Genomic DNA, 17,805 nt, shown 5'->3' with positions numbered 1-17,805 from the left:
AGGATATTTATGGCACATGTGATTTATTTTTCAATCACCTAAGATTTAACAAAGAAACTATATCATGATTAATCTAAAAAAATTGAGAGGTAATTTATTTTTACAAATTCTGGTTGAACAGCAACAGCATGTCATTTCTAAAGGTGCTATTAGAAACAACAATAGCACACCAGCTATTGAAGTATGTATAGACTGAATATTTTAAATTGCAAAGAAAACAAAAGGCAACACCTGAGGGAAATCTAATATAGACAGTCTACTGTTATTTGGGGGGATTGCTTTCATGGATATTAGATAGGTGAAAGTGACGTATAATATCTTTTCAGGACTTTTACTATGAGATTAACTTTTTTTTCAAATGCATGTCATCTTCGTACATCTTTCTAACATAATAATTTTAACACAGATTTTATTTCATTAATAAAATTGACAAAAATTAGTTCATTGGGGTGAACATTCAACAGTGTTGGAACAGCTTCTATGTTTCAAATGCTCTTATTCTTGATTCTGGCAGATGACTTCTTGTCCTTCTTAGCATCAACTTCGGAAAAATCTACTTTAGAATTAGTCTCCTAATATTCACTTTTCAGCTGTATTCTATTCAGGATTAAACCTTACAGACCTGCCTTCTGCTGAGTAAGTCCTTGGCTTTCTTACTTACACAATTTTATTTTCTTAATGATAACATCTATCATTGCAAATTGCACCTGACATAAATTCTTCTTAAGGTCTTTCTCCTTGTTCCCCTGCAAAACTGATTTAGTCTTTGTTTTACAAATAATTGACAGTTCTTGTTAAAGTACATTATTCTATTACTAAAAAAATTACATAAACTAATCATTTTTGTTCTTTTGTTACAACTATAGAAACAGTAAATAATTAGATATATTTGAATGGATATTGAAATATCTAAGTACAGTATTAAAAAAAGTTATTTTGAATATAGTGTACTTTGTTATTATAGTTGTCTATACAAATATGTTTGTTCCTTAGATAACAATGTTAAAACACAGAATGTGCATAGAAAAAAATCTGGTATGACATGCATCAAATTCAGCATTCATTTATTGAGTGGGGTTATAGTAAACCTTCATTCCTTATCTTCTTATGTATAATACTTGGCAAGAGAGGTTTTGTTTTGGTTTGGCTTGGTTTAAAAATGAAAATGTTGCATTTATTTTAACACAGCTGAATTTAGTGTGGAAAGTGTTTTTGTTTGTTTTGATTTGGTTTCGGCTTTGGTTTTGGTAATAAAACATGAGGAAAAGATCGGAAGCATGTATATCTGCATATTAACAATGACTAATTCCAGGAGGTAGGATTATAGGCAACCTTAATTTCCTCGCTTCTTGACTATATTTAAGATACGTGTTCCTAAGAAAGAACTGTCAGTTTAGACAGTGCAAAGTAGAATCGTGTGAATGGACTAAAACTCAAAAACTCTCTCATTTATGACACTTGTAAAAACATCTCATTCTTCATACACTTGTTTTGGAAATATGATTTTATTATTATGGTTAATTCTTGATGAAATTTGCTTATCAATAAACTACCTTAATTGTCTGAGCGTTATTAAATCAACAAACCAAATGTAGCACATCATAGCGAAGTTATTGCTTGACTTTCTCAAAAGCGTTAGTTAATTGCAAGAGGAATGTCAATTAAGTGAGGTTTTCTTTAACTTTTTTTTCTTGGTGGTTATGTCAATTTTTCTTGTGTTTGCTTTTAATAAGGTCACAGGTAATGACAGTAGAATAGTAGCATACATTTTTTCATGTATAACAGAGAAAATATATTGGGACGATCAGTTTCTAGTTGTAAAAAACATTAAAACAATAAAAAATTAAAAATACCTCTTAGCAAGCCATTGTTTAAGATATTTCTTTCCTTTCTGTTTTAATTTGCTAAACCACTTTTTGTTATGAATTATGTAGACGTTTGGGTTTTATTAATTTGTTTCAAAATTCTTGTATCAAGTGTGCATGTTTTATTCCTAACTATACACTCTATTTTTTCTTGTTATTATTGTCTTTCTTGGACTTCTGGCTTTCCTTTGCCTCTTCAAACATCTCCAGCAATATTTAAAATCTTTGATAGCTAATGGTAATGTCAGAGGACATTTTCTGGAGCCAAGCCAATCATAATGTCTTTAACTAATGTTTATATATACCAAGCTTGCCAGCTACTTACCAGTGCATAACAGAAGATAAATGTACACCAGTCTACTACCAAGGCTGAAAGAAGCCAAGCCATCTGACTGCTAGCAACCTAATTTTTACATAGCTGTTTATAATTCTCATCGTCATGTTACAGCAATATGATTTATTAATCCTTCTGGCATTTTTCTCCTTGACAGCCTCTCAGCTGCTGTTACATCCTTCTTGGATGGGTAAGTTCTATACACTATTTTGAAACTGTGAGTCAAATTTTATGTGTTGATACTTCATTTGTTTTAGGCACTTATTCTACTAAAGTGGAAGAAGTTTAATTTAACACTATCACTATATATATATATATATATATATATATATATATATATAAATAAATTCAAGAGAAGTAAAAATGAAGAAAAATAAATTTGGAGATGTAATTACGATGGAAATTTTCCACAATTTTAACTCAGAGTGGGTTAAAATATAACTTACATTGCAGTTTTTACAGACAGGCCATAGCACTTTTCTCCAAATGGAAAATACAGTTTTAAGACCTTGGCAGTCTCTTGTGAATATTCAAGTACTTTGATTCAGGACTGTTTTTGCCAGAATATTTAGAATTTAACACCTTTTAACTGTATTTTTACATTTAATTTAAAATCATCAATAGTTAGTTAAAACCACCAATTCAAAATGGTAGTTATCCACTGTGTTTCATGTAATTATTTTATTATAAACTTAGATTTGATGTCACTTAAATATTATACACATTAAATACAAACAATTAAAAAAGCTATTGGAAGTGAGAGTATACACACACACACACATACACACACACACTGTATTTTGGTTTGTTTGTTTTAAGATTTTATTTATTTATTTGACAGACAGAGATCACAAGTAGGTAGAGAGGCAGGCACAGAGAGAGGGAAGCAAGCTCCCCGTTGAGCAGAGATCCCGATGTGGGGCTCTATCCCAGCACCATGGGATCATAACCCAAGCCTAAGCAGAGGCTTTAACCTACTGAGCCGCCCAGGAGCCCCTGGTTTGTTTTTTATAATAAAACTTGGTGAAAGACCAGAAACATGTAGATTCATATATATTAAAAATGCCTAAAGTGCACAGATAGAATTTTAGGCAATCTTAATTTTCTTTATGTGTGTATAAATATATTTACTTCTTATTTATATATTGCACACACACACACACACACATCAGAGATTTACTAAGCTAAGCTCCAATCAAGGTTGTGTTGCTAGAATCTATAGCAAAAAAGAGAAAAATATTTGAATTCTATAGTTCCTTTCATCTAATAAAAGAAATGAAGTATTTTTATTTAATGTGAACAGACACATTTCTTAATGTGAGTGAATCCAGAAACATTTCAGCCATGTAAAATATATTATGTGCTATCATATTGTCAACTATAAATTTGCACAGACTATTTTTTTCTTTCAGATGGGTAACATTCTTCTGTGAATGCTTTGGTGATTGTGATTGTGATTGTGTGTTTCCTCAACTATTGAGGTGTTTTCTGTCACATTTCTTCAGAGAAGTAAAACAAATGGTTTATTCCTGTAGGAAAAATGCAAACATAATGCAACTTAGAATTTGTTTTAACCTCAGTCAGGAGCTTGTTTTGAGATGCAGAATTTGTCACCATTGTATTAAAAAGTCATAATATTTGTCTAAAGGATTTTATGTTTTTTAAAGATTTTTATGTATTTATTTGAGAGAGAGAGAGCCCACAAGTGGGGAGGAGGGGCAGAGGGAGAAGCAGGCTTTCTGCTGAGCAGGGAGCCCAACAGGCAGCTGGATCCCAGGACACTGGGATCCTGACCTGAACCTAAAGTATTTGCTTAACAGACTGAGCCACCCAGGCGCCCCTGTCTAAAGCATTTTAAACACAGCTGTGCCGGTTACAAGTGAGTACACAAAATAAGAAAGAGTTTTTTGGTCTTTGTGTCTCTCTAATTTCTATGGAGTCTTTGGTCTGGCCTAGTCTAACTCAAAATCACTACTACTTATACCCAACTTGTTTAAGTTCCATGAGAACTGGTAAAACAATCAATGGAGAACCAATTAAGTAATTACTAATTTTCACATAGCTTCTCATTCATTAAAAGCTGAGGGAAAAAGAGGAAAATCTGGCATACCCTAGATTTTAAGAAGTAGTTTCTTCTGTTTCAATCTCTTCTTTTATAGTGTATAATAATATACCATAGGAAATAATGTCTCAACATCCAGAAAATTTAAATTTTAAGTCAATCCTATTTATTAAAATCATAATACTATTGGAGATCCTTTTAAAGTTAGTGTTGATTTTTAAATTTTCAATAACTTGACAAATAATTTACTTATGCTCACATTAATAAAGTGACATTTCATCACAAGTAAGCTGTATTTCCCAAAATTTTTACATAGCTGTTTATAATTTTCATTGTCATGTTACAGCAACACGATTTTCTTTCTGAAGTCACATAAATTAATTTGTAACTGTTGATACTGCATATATTGTGGGGAAATTTGGGCCATAATGAAATTTTCAAATATAAAATACATTGTATTATATAGATATGTGCATATTTATTGTGGTATTGTGATATATATTATATATATCATAATTAATGTATATATGCAATTAATGCTTAAACAGTCTTTATACGGTTTTAGAACAGAGAAAGTGGATGCCCCAAAAGATAGCTCTGGCAGTGATAGTAATAAATTTAAAGCATTGGATTACCCAGTTTTCAAAACATTTATTAATGAATGAAGATTTATTTTAGAAAATTATTAGGAATGCCTGTAATTCTGACAAAATTCAACTACAGAATGCTTCACAATTTGGGGAGGGGTAGCATCAAAGAAGCCATTAAAAACTGTTGCATCTTGCACTTTATATGTCACGAAGTAAAGATTTATGAAGAACGATTAATTGTTTAGGTGCTAATTTACCATTAACCATTCTGAAGCATAATTAATGACAGTGTTTTATTTTGAATCACAATGTAAGTATTTCCCATTTTAAAAAATCATGTGTAGTAAAAATCTATGAAACAATCTAATCACATGAGAAAATCCTTTCTTGGGTATAGATTAAAATTGTGAGGGAAAAGAAAATGAGATAGTAGAACAATTTTTAAAAATATGTTTAAAAAATCTATTACAAAACTGCCAAAAGAATAAAATAAAATTAAAAAATTGAGTAGCCAGAGTATTGGCAATATCATTTATTAATTTATAAAAGAAACCGCATGTTCCTTTGTATGCTATCTCTTGTAGTCACTGTTTATTGCCATCTAGCTTTGACACACTCTATTCAAATAAAATAACTCTAAATTTTACATCTAACTGAATAAAATTTAGTAGTCAGTGATGAAAAACCACACAGTAACAACCTTCATCTTATTGGGACTGACAGAGGACCCTCAACTTCAGATTCCAATTTTTATATTTCTACTTCTCACTTACATATTGAGTATAACTGGGAATCTGACAATCATATCCCTCACTTTAGTTGACTCTCACCTTAAAACACCAATGTACTTTTTCCTACAGAATTTTGCTTTATTAGAAATTTCATTTACATCTGCATGTATCCCTAGATACTTGTGCAACATAGCAACAGGTGACAGGTCAATTACATATAATATTTGTGTTATTCAAGTGTTTTTCATCGACATCTTTGGAGTAACAGAATTTTTCCTCCTGGCTACAATGTCCTATGACCGCTATGTAGCCATCTGCAAACCCCTGCATTATGTGACCATCATGAACAACAGAGTCTGCAAGAGGCTTGTCCTCGGCTGTTGGATGACTGGCTTGTTGATCATATTCCCACCACTTACTCTGTTCCTAAATTTGAAATTCTGTGATTCAAATGTCATTGATTATTTTTTCTGTGATGCATCTCCAATCTTGAAGATTTCATGCTCAGACACATGGCTCTTAGAGCAGTTGGTTATTGTCTGTGCTGTGCTGACCTTCATTCTGACCCTTCTGTGTGTTCTTCTGTCTTACATTCACATCATCAAGACCATTCTACAATTCCCCTCTTCCCAACAAAGGAAAAGAGCTTTTTCTACTTGTTCCTCTCACATGATTGTTGTTTCCATCACCTATGGAAGCTGTATCTTCATCTATGTCAAACCTTCAGCAAAGGAATCCGTGACTATTAATAAGGGTGTGGCAGTGCTAATGTCATCCATAGCTCCCATGTTGAACCCATTCATTTACACTCTAAGAAACAAACAAGTGAGACAAGCCTTCAGTGAGTCCTTCAGAAAAATTGCATTAGTCTCAAAAAAGTAAAAGAATGCTCAAGTTCGTAAATAAAAATAACAAGCTAAGCATAAACCATCAGGCTCTTAATCTCTCTGTCTCTTTTTAATATGATCTCTATTTAGGTTAACTTTCTCAAACATTTATTTCTTCCAGAATTAACACCTTTCACCACCTGAGTTCTCTCCTTTAACTCCCCACCCTGCAAACAAACCCAAGATCCTAATCAGAGGACATGATAATAATTTTCTAATTGATGTAAACCTGATTTTACTTCTAATCTCACAAACAAAATTGCAATGCAGAAAAATAAAACAAATGAGAACCAAACAAGGAAATAAATAGTTTATCTTATATTTAGCTGGACTTGTAAAAATTAATTGATTTAAAGTGCTCTTCTAATCATCTAATCTAAGTGTTGCTGACTTTTAATTGACTAATAAAACTTATTGAGTGCCTAATGTTGGTGGGTCAAGTTCTAAGCAAAAAAAAAAAAATTAAGTAGTCATGCACAGATGCACAGTATGGAACCCATCACAGGGTTTGAACTCATGACCTTGAGATCAAGACCTGAACTGAGATCAAGAGTCAGAGGCTTAAACAACTGACCCACCAAGGCACTGCTCTAGTTGAAGTTTTTAATTAGCAATATCCCTGATTGTATTTATCTCAGTATTATTAATTTTTTTTTTTAAATTTTATTTATTTATTTGAGAGAGGGACAGTGAGAGAGAGCATGAGAGGCAAGAAGGTCAGAGGGAGAAGCAGACTCCCCATGGAGCTGGGAGCCTGATGCGGGACTCGATCCCGGGACTCTGGGACCATGACCCGAGCCGAAGGCAGTTGCTTAACCAACTGAGCCACCCAGGCGCCCTTATTAATTTTTTTTTGAAAGCAGCACTTGGGGGTGGTGGGTGGGAGAAGGGGTTAAATGGGTGATGGGTATTAAGGAGGACATTTGTGATAAGCACTGGGTGTTATACGTAAGTGATGAATCACTAAATTCTACACCTGAATCTATTTTCACACTGTATGTTAACTAACTGAAATTTAAATAAAAACTTGAAACAGAAGAAAAAGCACCACGGCCAAAAACTAATATGATATAATTGAAAAGTAAAGAAAATAAAAATAAATACATTCTAAATAAATGTGTCTTAAGTGGAAGTAGAATTTGATATCTAGGATCCTAGAGTTTATTTGTAAATACACACACACACACATACACACACTCATATAAAATGCTGAAATTTTATTTTATTTTTTTTTTAAAGATTTTATTTATTTATTTGACAGAGAGAAATCACAAGTAGATGGAGAGGCAGGCAGAGAGAGAGAGGGAAGCAGGCTCTCTGCTGAGCAGAGAGCCCGATGCAGGACTCGATCCCAGGACTCTGAGATCATGACCTGAGCCGAAGGCAGTGGCTTAACCCACTGAGCCACCCAGGCACCCCTTAAAATGCTGAAATTTTAAAAGTAAAAGATTCACAAACTATACAAAATACATAATGGTGTTTTTAAATTTATTTTTTATTTATTTTCAGCATAACAGTATTCATTATTTTTTCACCACACCCAGTGCTCCATGCAATCCGTGCCCTCTATAATACCCACCACTTGGTACCCCAACCTCCCACCCACCCCCGCCACTTCAAACCCCTCAGATTGCTTTTCAGAGTCCATAGTCTCTCATGATTCACCTCCCCTTCCAATTTTCCCCAACTCCCTTCTCCTCTCTAACTCCCCATGTCCTCCATGCTATTTGTTATGCTCCACAAATACGTGAAACCATATGACAATTGACTCTCTCTGCTTGGCTTATTTCACTCAGTATAAATGCGAGAAAAAGCCATTTTCTAAAAAGATATGATATGATACGTTCAGTGTCAAAATGTTAATTGCTATTGAGGAATTAAAATTGTGTAAAATATTCAATTGTTTAAAGTATGAATATCCAAATTCAAAATGTAGTTAAATTAACCAATAAATATTTGTATATCATGAAAACAGAATTTCAAAAGAAATCTAGAAAACAAACTATCAATATATATGGAAGACTAAGGTAATTAAAAAGTTATAACTAAAATAATAGTTACAGGGGCGCCTGGGTGGCTCAGTGGGTTAAGCCGCTGCCTTCGGCTCAGGTCATGATCTCAGGGTCCTGGGATCGAGTCCCGCATCGGGCTCTCTGCTCAGCAGGGAGCTGCTTCCCTCTCTCTCTCTGCCTGCCTCTCCATCTACTTGTGATTTCTGTCTGTCAAATAAATAAATAAATAATCTTAAAAAAAATAAATAAAATAATAGTTACATATTTTTTCATGAAGTAAATGGCATATAGATTAGAAGACCACAAAATGCACATCAATTTTTCTTAAAAAGACTTTTTAAAATTAAAACTCATAAAACTACTAAGTAAATTTTCATATTGGTAAGTTTTTTTGTATTTTAATTCAGATTTGGAGTTTTTCATTATCTTATAAAAAAGTGAAATTTACAGTGCATGGGTATTGTGTAGAACCTGTCCAGATAAAGGAAAAACTTGCACGTGCTTACACAGTAGCCTTGTTTCTCGAGAGCCTCAAAGTGTCTTGATTCTCTTTTCTTCCTTCTTGTTACCTAAGTAATATAAAACATACTGTACTCAATTTGCAAACATGCAATTTCAGAAGTTTTTGCAGCAGCGAGAAATTTAATTACATATTTCTTACATGTTTACCAATAAACTTTATTGTAGTTGTTATATTTTATTTTTTATCGAATTCAGAGAATTAAGAAAAAGATTAAAATAGTATTTTGAGAAATGTGTAATTATGAATTTCTTAGGAGCAGTTAGTTTCTAACTAAACAACGTTAGTTTTCAATATTCTCAAAACTCAAAGAGTAAGAAGAACCAACTTTGTTAGTGAATTGTTATATGAATTAATGAATAAACACTGTGTGATGGGACTTTCAGTGTATAAAATTGTTATATAGACTTGAAGAATGACTTCAACATCAATACAGCACATATATCACCATATCCTTCTCTAGAAGTAGGAATGAGGGGTGCTAGGGTGGCTCAGTTGGTTTAGTGTCAGACTGTTGGATTTCAGCTCAGGTCATGATCTCCAGGTTGAGAGACAGAACCCCACATCAACCTCTTTTCGCCCAGTGTGTAGCCTGCTTGAGATTTCTCACCCTCTCCTTCCACCCCACACCCTGCTTGCACACACTATAAATAAACACATAAATCAATCAATCAATCAATCAATCAATCAATAAATAAATAAATAAAATCTTTTTAAAAAAGAAGCAGGAATAATATGCATGAGAACCCCTGAGTTCAGCATATTTAGGAACATGGCAGACCTGTGTTTTTCATCTGTATATCATATCTCTCCCACTAAAATAACACAATCTGTTCCATGTATATCAATTAGTTGGGTCCCAGCTCCCATCACTTCATAAGCCCCAAAACCATAATGAGGGATGGATATATGACTCAGGTCCACTATGCCATTGGTCAGACAGATTAGTGTCAGGCTATACGAACAATACAAGTTAGGTTACCACTTTTGTCCTTATTTGCGACAAAAAGGAGCAGAGTAAAGCAAACCTGAAACATGAATAGAAACAGAATCCCTATGTCTGGTTTGAGACCTAGAATCTTTTCAAGAACATCTATAATCACTTTTTAAAAAAAGTATTGTTATTTTGAGATTCTATTGTGTTATTTTGATTCTTGATAAATACACTACAAATATTGATTTGGTGTGATAGGATATTTTGGGACTTCCAGGTCATTCTCTGATGTGGTCTTGATAATAGTATGGTAACTGAATCCAAATGTTGTATGACAAAGATCTAGACACCGCACAAAATTTGTCAAAATCGGGGAAAGTGAGGCATTTAGATACATATTTTTACAATGTGAGTATGTATATGCATGTGTGTTTAATTTTTCAGGAAGTAAGTTACTTACAAGAAAATATCCAATAGCAGAATTACAAGTGTTCAGTTTTTTGTTTTTTGGGTTTTTTTTTTAGCATCTAAAGAATTGACCTCTCTGTTAGACATTTAACTGTTCTAAGGACATTGGCTGTTCTTCAGTGTCTTTGGGGGTCTTTGGAGAAGCTGCCGGCACAGAATTTGCAGCAATGCTAGCATTCCTTCTCTTTCAGTTTAACCCTGCTTGTTCCTGATTTGGGTAGTTTACATTGCTCTTCCTCCTGCGCTTCTCGTCGTTTCTCTAGTTCTTTAGATAAACTGATAGGAGAGAAGAACCCATTGACTACAATGTGCTAACGTGCTCACCCACACATAAGATTGTTCTATTTACTAGCCTTGTTATTTATGTTGACATTTGCTTAATCTAAGATGTATGCATTTAACATATATTGAGTGATTTAGAAAGACCATGCAAATAAATTTTATCCACAATTCTTTCTTTCACTGAATTACATGATTTTACCCACACTGAATGTCATAGCAGCTTCATATTTACTTTTTTTTTTAAATTAACATATACTGTATTATTTGACCCAAGGTTACAGGTCTGTAAATTATCAGTCTTACACAATTCGCAGCACTTATATCTGCTCTTTTAAAATATGGAAACATTTCATGCCGTATATTATCAGTAGGGCGGACTTACACAATTGAGGATATATTTAGAATCCGCTGGCAAGCCCCATGGTTTCTGTTTTGTTTTGTTTTTATTTTTATTATTATAATTTTGATCTTACGTTATCAGATGCCTTGTGGTCACTTTAAGACAAAAACACAATTCCAGTTTGGTAAAATTGAATTGACTAACCCTGCATAGTAATCAAACGTGAAACTTAAATATTTTCTCTTTCTCCTTATGGACCAAGTAATGTAAGGCATAGGAATGAATCTCTTTTATTTAAATATCTGTTTTATTTAAATACAATTAATATACAGTGTATTATTGGTTTCAGAGGTAGAGTTCAGGCATTCATCAGATGCATATAATACCCAGTGCTTCTTATGCCCTCCTTAATGCCCATCGCCCAATTACCCCATGCCCCCAGCCACCTCCACTTCAGCAACCCTGTTTGTTTCCTAGAGTTAAGAGTATCTTATAGCTTGTTGTCCCCTCTGATTTTGTCTTATTTTATTTTCCCTCCTCTTCCCTATGATCTTCTGTTTTGTTTCTTTAATCCCACACACGAGTGAAATCAGAAAGATAATTGTCTTTCTCTGATTGACTTATTTCACTTAGCATAATACCCTGTGCTTCCAGCCACATGATTTTTCATTCTTCCTAGCTTGCATTCCCTCAGCCAACTCAGCTCTTGAACTAAGAACTTTTTAGTTTCCACGATCAAAGGAGAAGAGGAAGGAGAAGAAAGCAGATAAGGGCACGTTAAGGACGAATTCATGCCTTCTAGACCAGATGTGTTTTTTCAGTCAAACTTTCTTTGTTCTTATGGATCACTTCTGTGGCTCTTTTGTTGCCAGGTTGTTTTGGACAAGATACCATTTTAAATGACTGCAGGCCAGTGCTCCCTTTGCTAGATTCGCACCTGGTACATCAGACTCTTGCTCTTCTTAACCTATTATTAGGGCAAGTGGCGTGATCTTGCTCCTGCAACCTTGTGCTGTTTCCCTTTTAGATTTCTCAAGCATAAGTCAAGAACCATGTCCGTGTCATACCCCCTTTAGTGACATATACCCAATACCTTGATTGGTCTGTTAGACTTCTTTCACTGACTTAGTTTTACCCTCCAGTTTTTGAAGTGTTGAATGTAGGAGGGATTGTGGGGGAGGACGAAGTGTACAACTTAGTGTTCAACTTTCTCCAAAGAAGTCTTTAAATATTCTGTCTTTATTTTACAGCTCTCAACCATCCGTGTCCTTGATGGAACTGAGGGATTCATTTAATTATTTATTCATTTATTATTCATTTAATTATTGTTTTAGGTCACTATTTTCAGCTGTTATTGTTACATTTAATTATTGTTTTAGGTCACTATTTCAGCAGTAGATAACCAGAGCAAGAACTATGAAATACTGAGGGCATTTTTCCTTTCAAAAATGCATGAAAAAATGAACCAGTTAGAGAGTTTATTTTACCATTACGTTTCAAATCAGGATTCCTCAAAGCAGTCCTACTGACATTTGGGGCCAGATAATTTTTGTTGTGGGGAGCTTCCCTGTGTATTGTTAAAAGTTTACCAGCATCCCTGCCCTGTTCTACTAGATGCCAGTGGCACATAATCCCCTTAATTGTGACTACCAAAAATGGCTCTAGACATTTCCAAATGTCCTCTAGGTGAAAAACCACTCCTGTTTGAGAATCACTGGTTTAGATAATCTCAGGGAAAGAATGGTAGGAGAAAAAAAAAAAAATCTTGGGAAAGAAAAAAAAATGTTATATTCTAAATAGCCAAGAATTTGTATCAAGCCCACTAATAGTAAACCATGAAGTAGAGACATTACTGAAACAAGCATATTCCAGGATTAGATGCACTGTTTGCAAAATCATCAAAATGTTCATGCTATTCATACTTTATATATACATAGGACTAGAGCACCATTAAGCTATGAAGTTATTGAAGTTCACCTTCCTGAATTATTTTATTTCTGGAGCTTTGTTTCTCTTATTTCATGCTTCAACTGATTTTTCATGTTATTTTGCATTATTTCAATAAAAACATTTTTATAAATGAATGGCTTTCTGAGAGATGAATTTTATCCCTGAGATAACCCCATAATTTAGCGTTTGGAGCTTTAAAAAATACTTATCAGGACACAATCACTAATTGAGACTAATGGGATATGCTGTACATTTCTGACAGTATAATCTGCATCTTCAAATTTTGATGATAATAATTGCATGGCAACTTACAATTCAAAAAGGAAACACTATCAGAATTTTGAGCCATGGAAAAGGAACAAAAGGGTTAGGGGACATTTGATTTTAAAAAGAATCCTTGTTTTCTTCTCCAGTACGACTGTTTTAAACTACTGACATTATAATCCTGATTTTTCACTTTTTGTATTCTTATATATGCCATTTAAGAAGAGGTTCTGGGTACTCCATTGTAATTTATTACGATTGTTTCAAACTTTTCTTTTTGAGCAAGAATTATTGTGATAAGTACAACATTAGTTGGTTTGTTTACTTTTGTAAATTGTTTAATAGTCCAGAGGAGCTTGTCCTAAAAGAAAACAAATGAATTGATTTTGTTTTCATCTTGGAGTCAGTGACAGTGCTATTATTTCCTAACAATTCTGCTTCAAATGCTGGTTGTCACTAATGGTGAAAAAAACATGAAAGGATTAGTGCAAATCTATCTTCAGTATTGGACAATGCAAATCTATCATCAGAACAATGAAAACGGCTCAAACTATAATATATACTGTTAGGAGATGAGAAGCATTAACTACATGTTTAATCGTCAAGAGAGTGGCCCACATTCCCAATGCTAACATAATGGTGTTTCACTGGAAGTCTAGGTAAGCTAGTGCCTCATATTCTGGTCTTAACTTTCAAATATGCCAGACATTATCTTTTTCTTGGTAATTGGGATGCCACTATGACAAGGCATATATCTGTCACGACTTGACAGCTACCACTTATCAGAGGAATAGGACATCCATTGCACAGAGCATTCAAATAGATTAAATCCATTTTTTAAACAAACTTTACATAGTGCAATGGCATATAAATTTATTTATAAACTATTGATAACTTCTAGATGGTTTTACCTCTTTCATTTTTCAGGAAGTAAAGGCATTGTGAAAGCTGAATAGATAACGGCATGCCACTGTATTTGCCCTTCTGTAACTGATTTTTATTTTAACGTGACTCTTTTTTGTGAGGGCAAGTTGCTAAACAAGGTGAGTTAATTTATATTTTTGTCACATTTGCTTTGAAGGATTATTGTACACCAAAAGAAGAATCAAAAAGATAATACTAGGTAGAGCCAACTTATGAAGCAAAGAGAGTAAGTTACTATTTAAAAACAAAATTAGATTGCATGCTGTTTGTCAATATGTTTTCATAATTTTCATATTTACTTAATTTAATTTGGCACATGTCATCCTGTTTAATGTCTATGAGTACCTCCTTTACCAGATTGATGATGGTTTATAAATGTTATCGGTAATTATGAGGCAATTTATGTCATGCTTTTTAGAAAACTACTAGAACCGTTTTTTATAACAGCAACAAGCAAAATTCAGCATGCTAACACATTATGTTGTCATCAGCCCAAATCAAAGTTTTTAGGTTATAAATAAATCCATTAACTTCAGGTGAGTAAATTGAAACATAGAAATAAAAACCCCAAACCTAGTTTTGTTCAGTTTCTCTATCAGAAACACATTACAACCATGTGATCTGAAAGTATTTTTTTTTTTGAAGATTTTGGTTTTTTATTTATTTGACAGATCACAAGTAGGCAGAGAGGCAGGCAGAGAGAGAGGGGGAAGAGGCTCCCCGCTAAGCAGAGAGCCTAATGTGGGGCTCGATCCCGGTACCCTGGGATCATGACCTGAGCCGAAGGCACCCACCCAGGTGCCCCAAAAGTTTTTTTTTGTTTTTTTTTTTTTAATAAAGGTCAGTCTTTTTTCTCTTGAAAGTTAGTTATCATCACTAGTAAACTTTAAGTATTCATAAACCTGAATAATAACCTAAAACCAATGTTGATTTATGATATCAAATAAATCTAGAGGACGTATACCAAAGTTCCAAAGTAAAAGGAAAAGACCTTTTGGGTATGTGTACAATAAATATTGAGGGAAATAAATCAACATGGGAATAGTACCTAAGAGCCTGAATTTTGAAATGTGGTTCTGTGATACTCATTTACTTCTCCAATGTCTTTATGTTCACACATACACCAAAAAGTAACAAGGTCAATTCTGTAAAAATATTTTGTATGTAGGTAAACATCTCTAAATCATTTGAAACTTGCTGTTTTAGTATTATTTTTATAATTTCTTTAAATTGAGGAGCTATTTAGAAACTATTATATAATTAAACGAATTTTGACACTAATGTAATGAGATAAATTTTCCTGTGACTTATAGTTGAATTCTTACAACTTCACAGTCATCCTTCAAATATGTCAAAAGATATGAGATTATATTTTGTTCACTACGTATACTCACTATGTATACCTTCCAGAGTGTGCTTCTACCACAACTGTCTAAAATTACTTTGTATGCCAAAAAGATCTTTATTTGTATTTGTTTTTGTTTGGCTTATGTATTATTCTCTCCTTCTATGATATAAAACAGTAGATCACAATATTTTGTGCAAAGTATAGCTCAGTAACTTCATGGTACATCTGTAAATGATAAAATGAAGGCACCAACAGATGACTGATGAACTGAGAGACTGGTGAGTGAATGAGTATCATATAGTACTTTTTTCCCCCATGTTCTCTCTGATAGCCCCCTTGTCCATCATCATTGTCTGTTTCCTAGGCTTCAGCTTTCTGCTATTTTGTCCTTTTTTAATCCATTCATTTGGTGTCATTATCCTGATAAATTATTGTTTATGATAAGCATTCTTCAATGGAATATTTTTTGGCATACTTTTTAACAATGTTTTCTTATATCATTTCTATGCCCTCTCAGGTTACTAACATGTGCAGAAAAGTTATGAAAATAATATATAATTTCCAAGTAGGATGTACATCAGGAATCAGGAATATTTATTTATTTATGTATTTATTTATACATTGACTAATTAAAGGATCAAAAACAGTCACTTCTGTAGATGCCAAAAGACATTTAACAAATTTACTGTGTATTTTCAAATAAAAACAACTTAATAAATTAGTAGGAGAAATATACTTTCTTTTTTAAATTTAATTTATTTTTTTCATTGTTCTAAGATTCATTGTTTATGCACCACACCCAGTGCTCCATGCAATATGTGCCCTCCTTAATACCCACCACCAGGCTCACCCACAACTGCCTGCCCCTCCAAAACCCTCAGTTTGTTTCTCAGAGTCCATAGTCTCTCATGCTTTCTCTTCCCCTCTGATTTACCCCAATTTACTTTTTTTTTCCTTCTCTAATGTCCTCCATATTATTCCTCATGCTCCACAAGTAAGTGAAACCATATGATAATTGACTTTCTCTGCTTGACTTATTTCACTCAGCGTAATCTCCTCCAGTCCCATCTGTGTTGATACAAAAATTGGGTATTCATCCTTTCTGATGGCTGCGTAATATTCCATTGTATACATGGACCACATCTTCTTTAGCCATTCATCTATTGAAGGGCATCTTGGCTTTTTCCACAGTTTGGTGATTGGGGCCATTGCTTCTATGAACACTGAAGTACATATGGCCCTTCTTTTCACTACATCTGTATCTTTGTGGTAAATACCGAGTAGTGCAATTGCAGGATCATAAGGTAACTCTATTTTTAATTTCTTGAGGAATCTCCACACTGTTTTCCAAAGTGGCTGCACCAACTTGCATTCCCACCAGCAGTGTAAGAGGGTTCCCCTTTCTCCACATCCTCTCCAACACTTGTTTCTTGTCCTGTTGATTTTTGCCATTCTAACTGGTAAAAGGTGGTCTCTCAATGTGGCTTTGATTTGAATTTCCCTGATGGCTAATGATGATGAACATTTTTTTTCATATGTTTGTTAGCCATTTGTATGTCTTCTTTGGAGAAGTGTCTGTTCATGTCTTCTGCCAATTTTTTGACATGATTATCTGTTTTTTGGGTATTAAGTTTGAGGAGTTCTTTATAGATCTTGGATATCAGCTCTTTGTCTGTAATGTCATTTGCAAGTATCTTCCCCCATTCAGTGGTTTGCCTCTTTGTTTTGTTGACTGTTTCCTTTGGTGTACAGAAGCTTTTTATCTTGATGATGTCCCGAAAGTTCACTTTTGCTTTTGTTTTCTTTACCTTTGGAGACATGTCTTAAAATAAGGTGCTGTGGCCAATGTCAAAGAAGTTCCTGCCTATGTTCTCCTTTAGGATTTTGATATATCACTGCCTCACATTGAGGTCTTTCATCCACTTCAAGTTTATCTTTGTGTATGGTGTAAGGTAATGGTCAAATTTCATTTTTCTATTATAGCTATCCAATTTTCCCAGCACCATAGATTGAAGAGACTGTCTTTTTTTCCACTGGATATTTTTTCCTGCTCTGTTGAAGATTATTTGACCATAGAGTTGAGGGTCCAAATCTGGACTCTCTACTCTGTTCCAATGGTCTATGTGTCTGTTTTTGTGCCAGTACTGTGCTGTCTTGGTGATAACAGCTTTGTAGTAAAGTTTGAAATCAGGTAGTATGATATCCCCAGCTTTGTTTTTCTTTTTCAGCATTTCCTTAGCAATTCAAGGTCTTCACTGGTTCTATACAAATTTTAGGATTGTTTGTTCCAGCAC

At 33.8% G+C, this 17,805-nt stretch overlaps 1 protein-coding gene across 1 annotated transcript; it reads left to right on the top strand.

Annotated features, from left to right (window-relative positions):
• Positions 1 to 5,528: 5,528 nt before the first annotated feature.
• On the top strand, positions 5,529 to 6,464 carry LOC101694104 (olfactory receptor 6C2-like). Its single transcript, XM_004748591.2, has one exon. The coding sequence runs from the start codon at positions 5,529 to 5,531 to the stop codon at positions 6,462 to 6,464; it is 936 nt and encodes a 311-aa protein (XP_004748648.2).
• The last annotated feature ends 11,341 nt before the right edge of the window (positions 6,465 to 17,805 follow it).

Source organism: Mustela putorius, unplaced genomic scaffold, assembly GCF_011764305.1.
Source record: "Mustela putorius furo isolate JIRA1106 unplaced genomic scaffold, ASM1176430v1.1 tig00000640_pilon_pilon_pilon, whole genome shotgun sequence".
In the NCBI taxonomy this organism is placed as follows: Eukaryota; Metazoa; Chordata; class Mammalia; order Carnivora; family Mustelidae; genus Mustela; species Mustela putorius.
The sequence above is the reverse complement of the archived record's forward strand: the minus strand, read 5'-3'. Positions and strand labels throughout refer to the sequence as shown.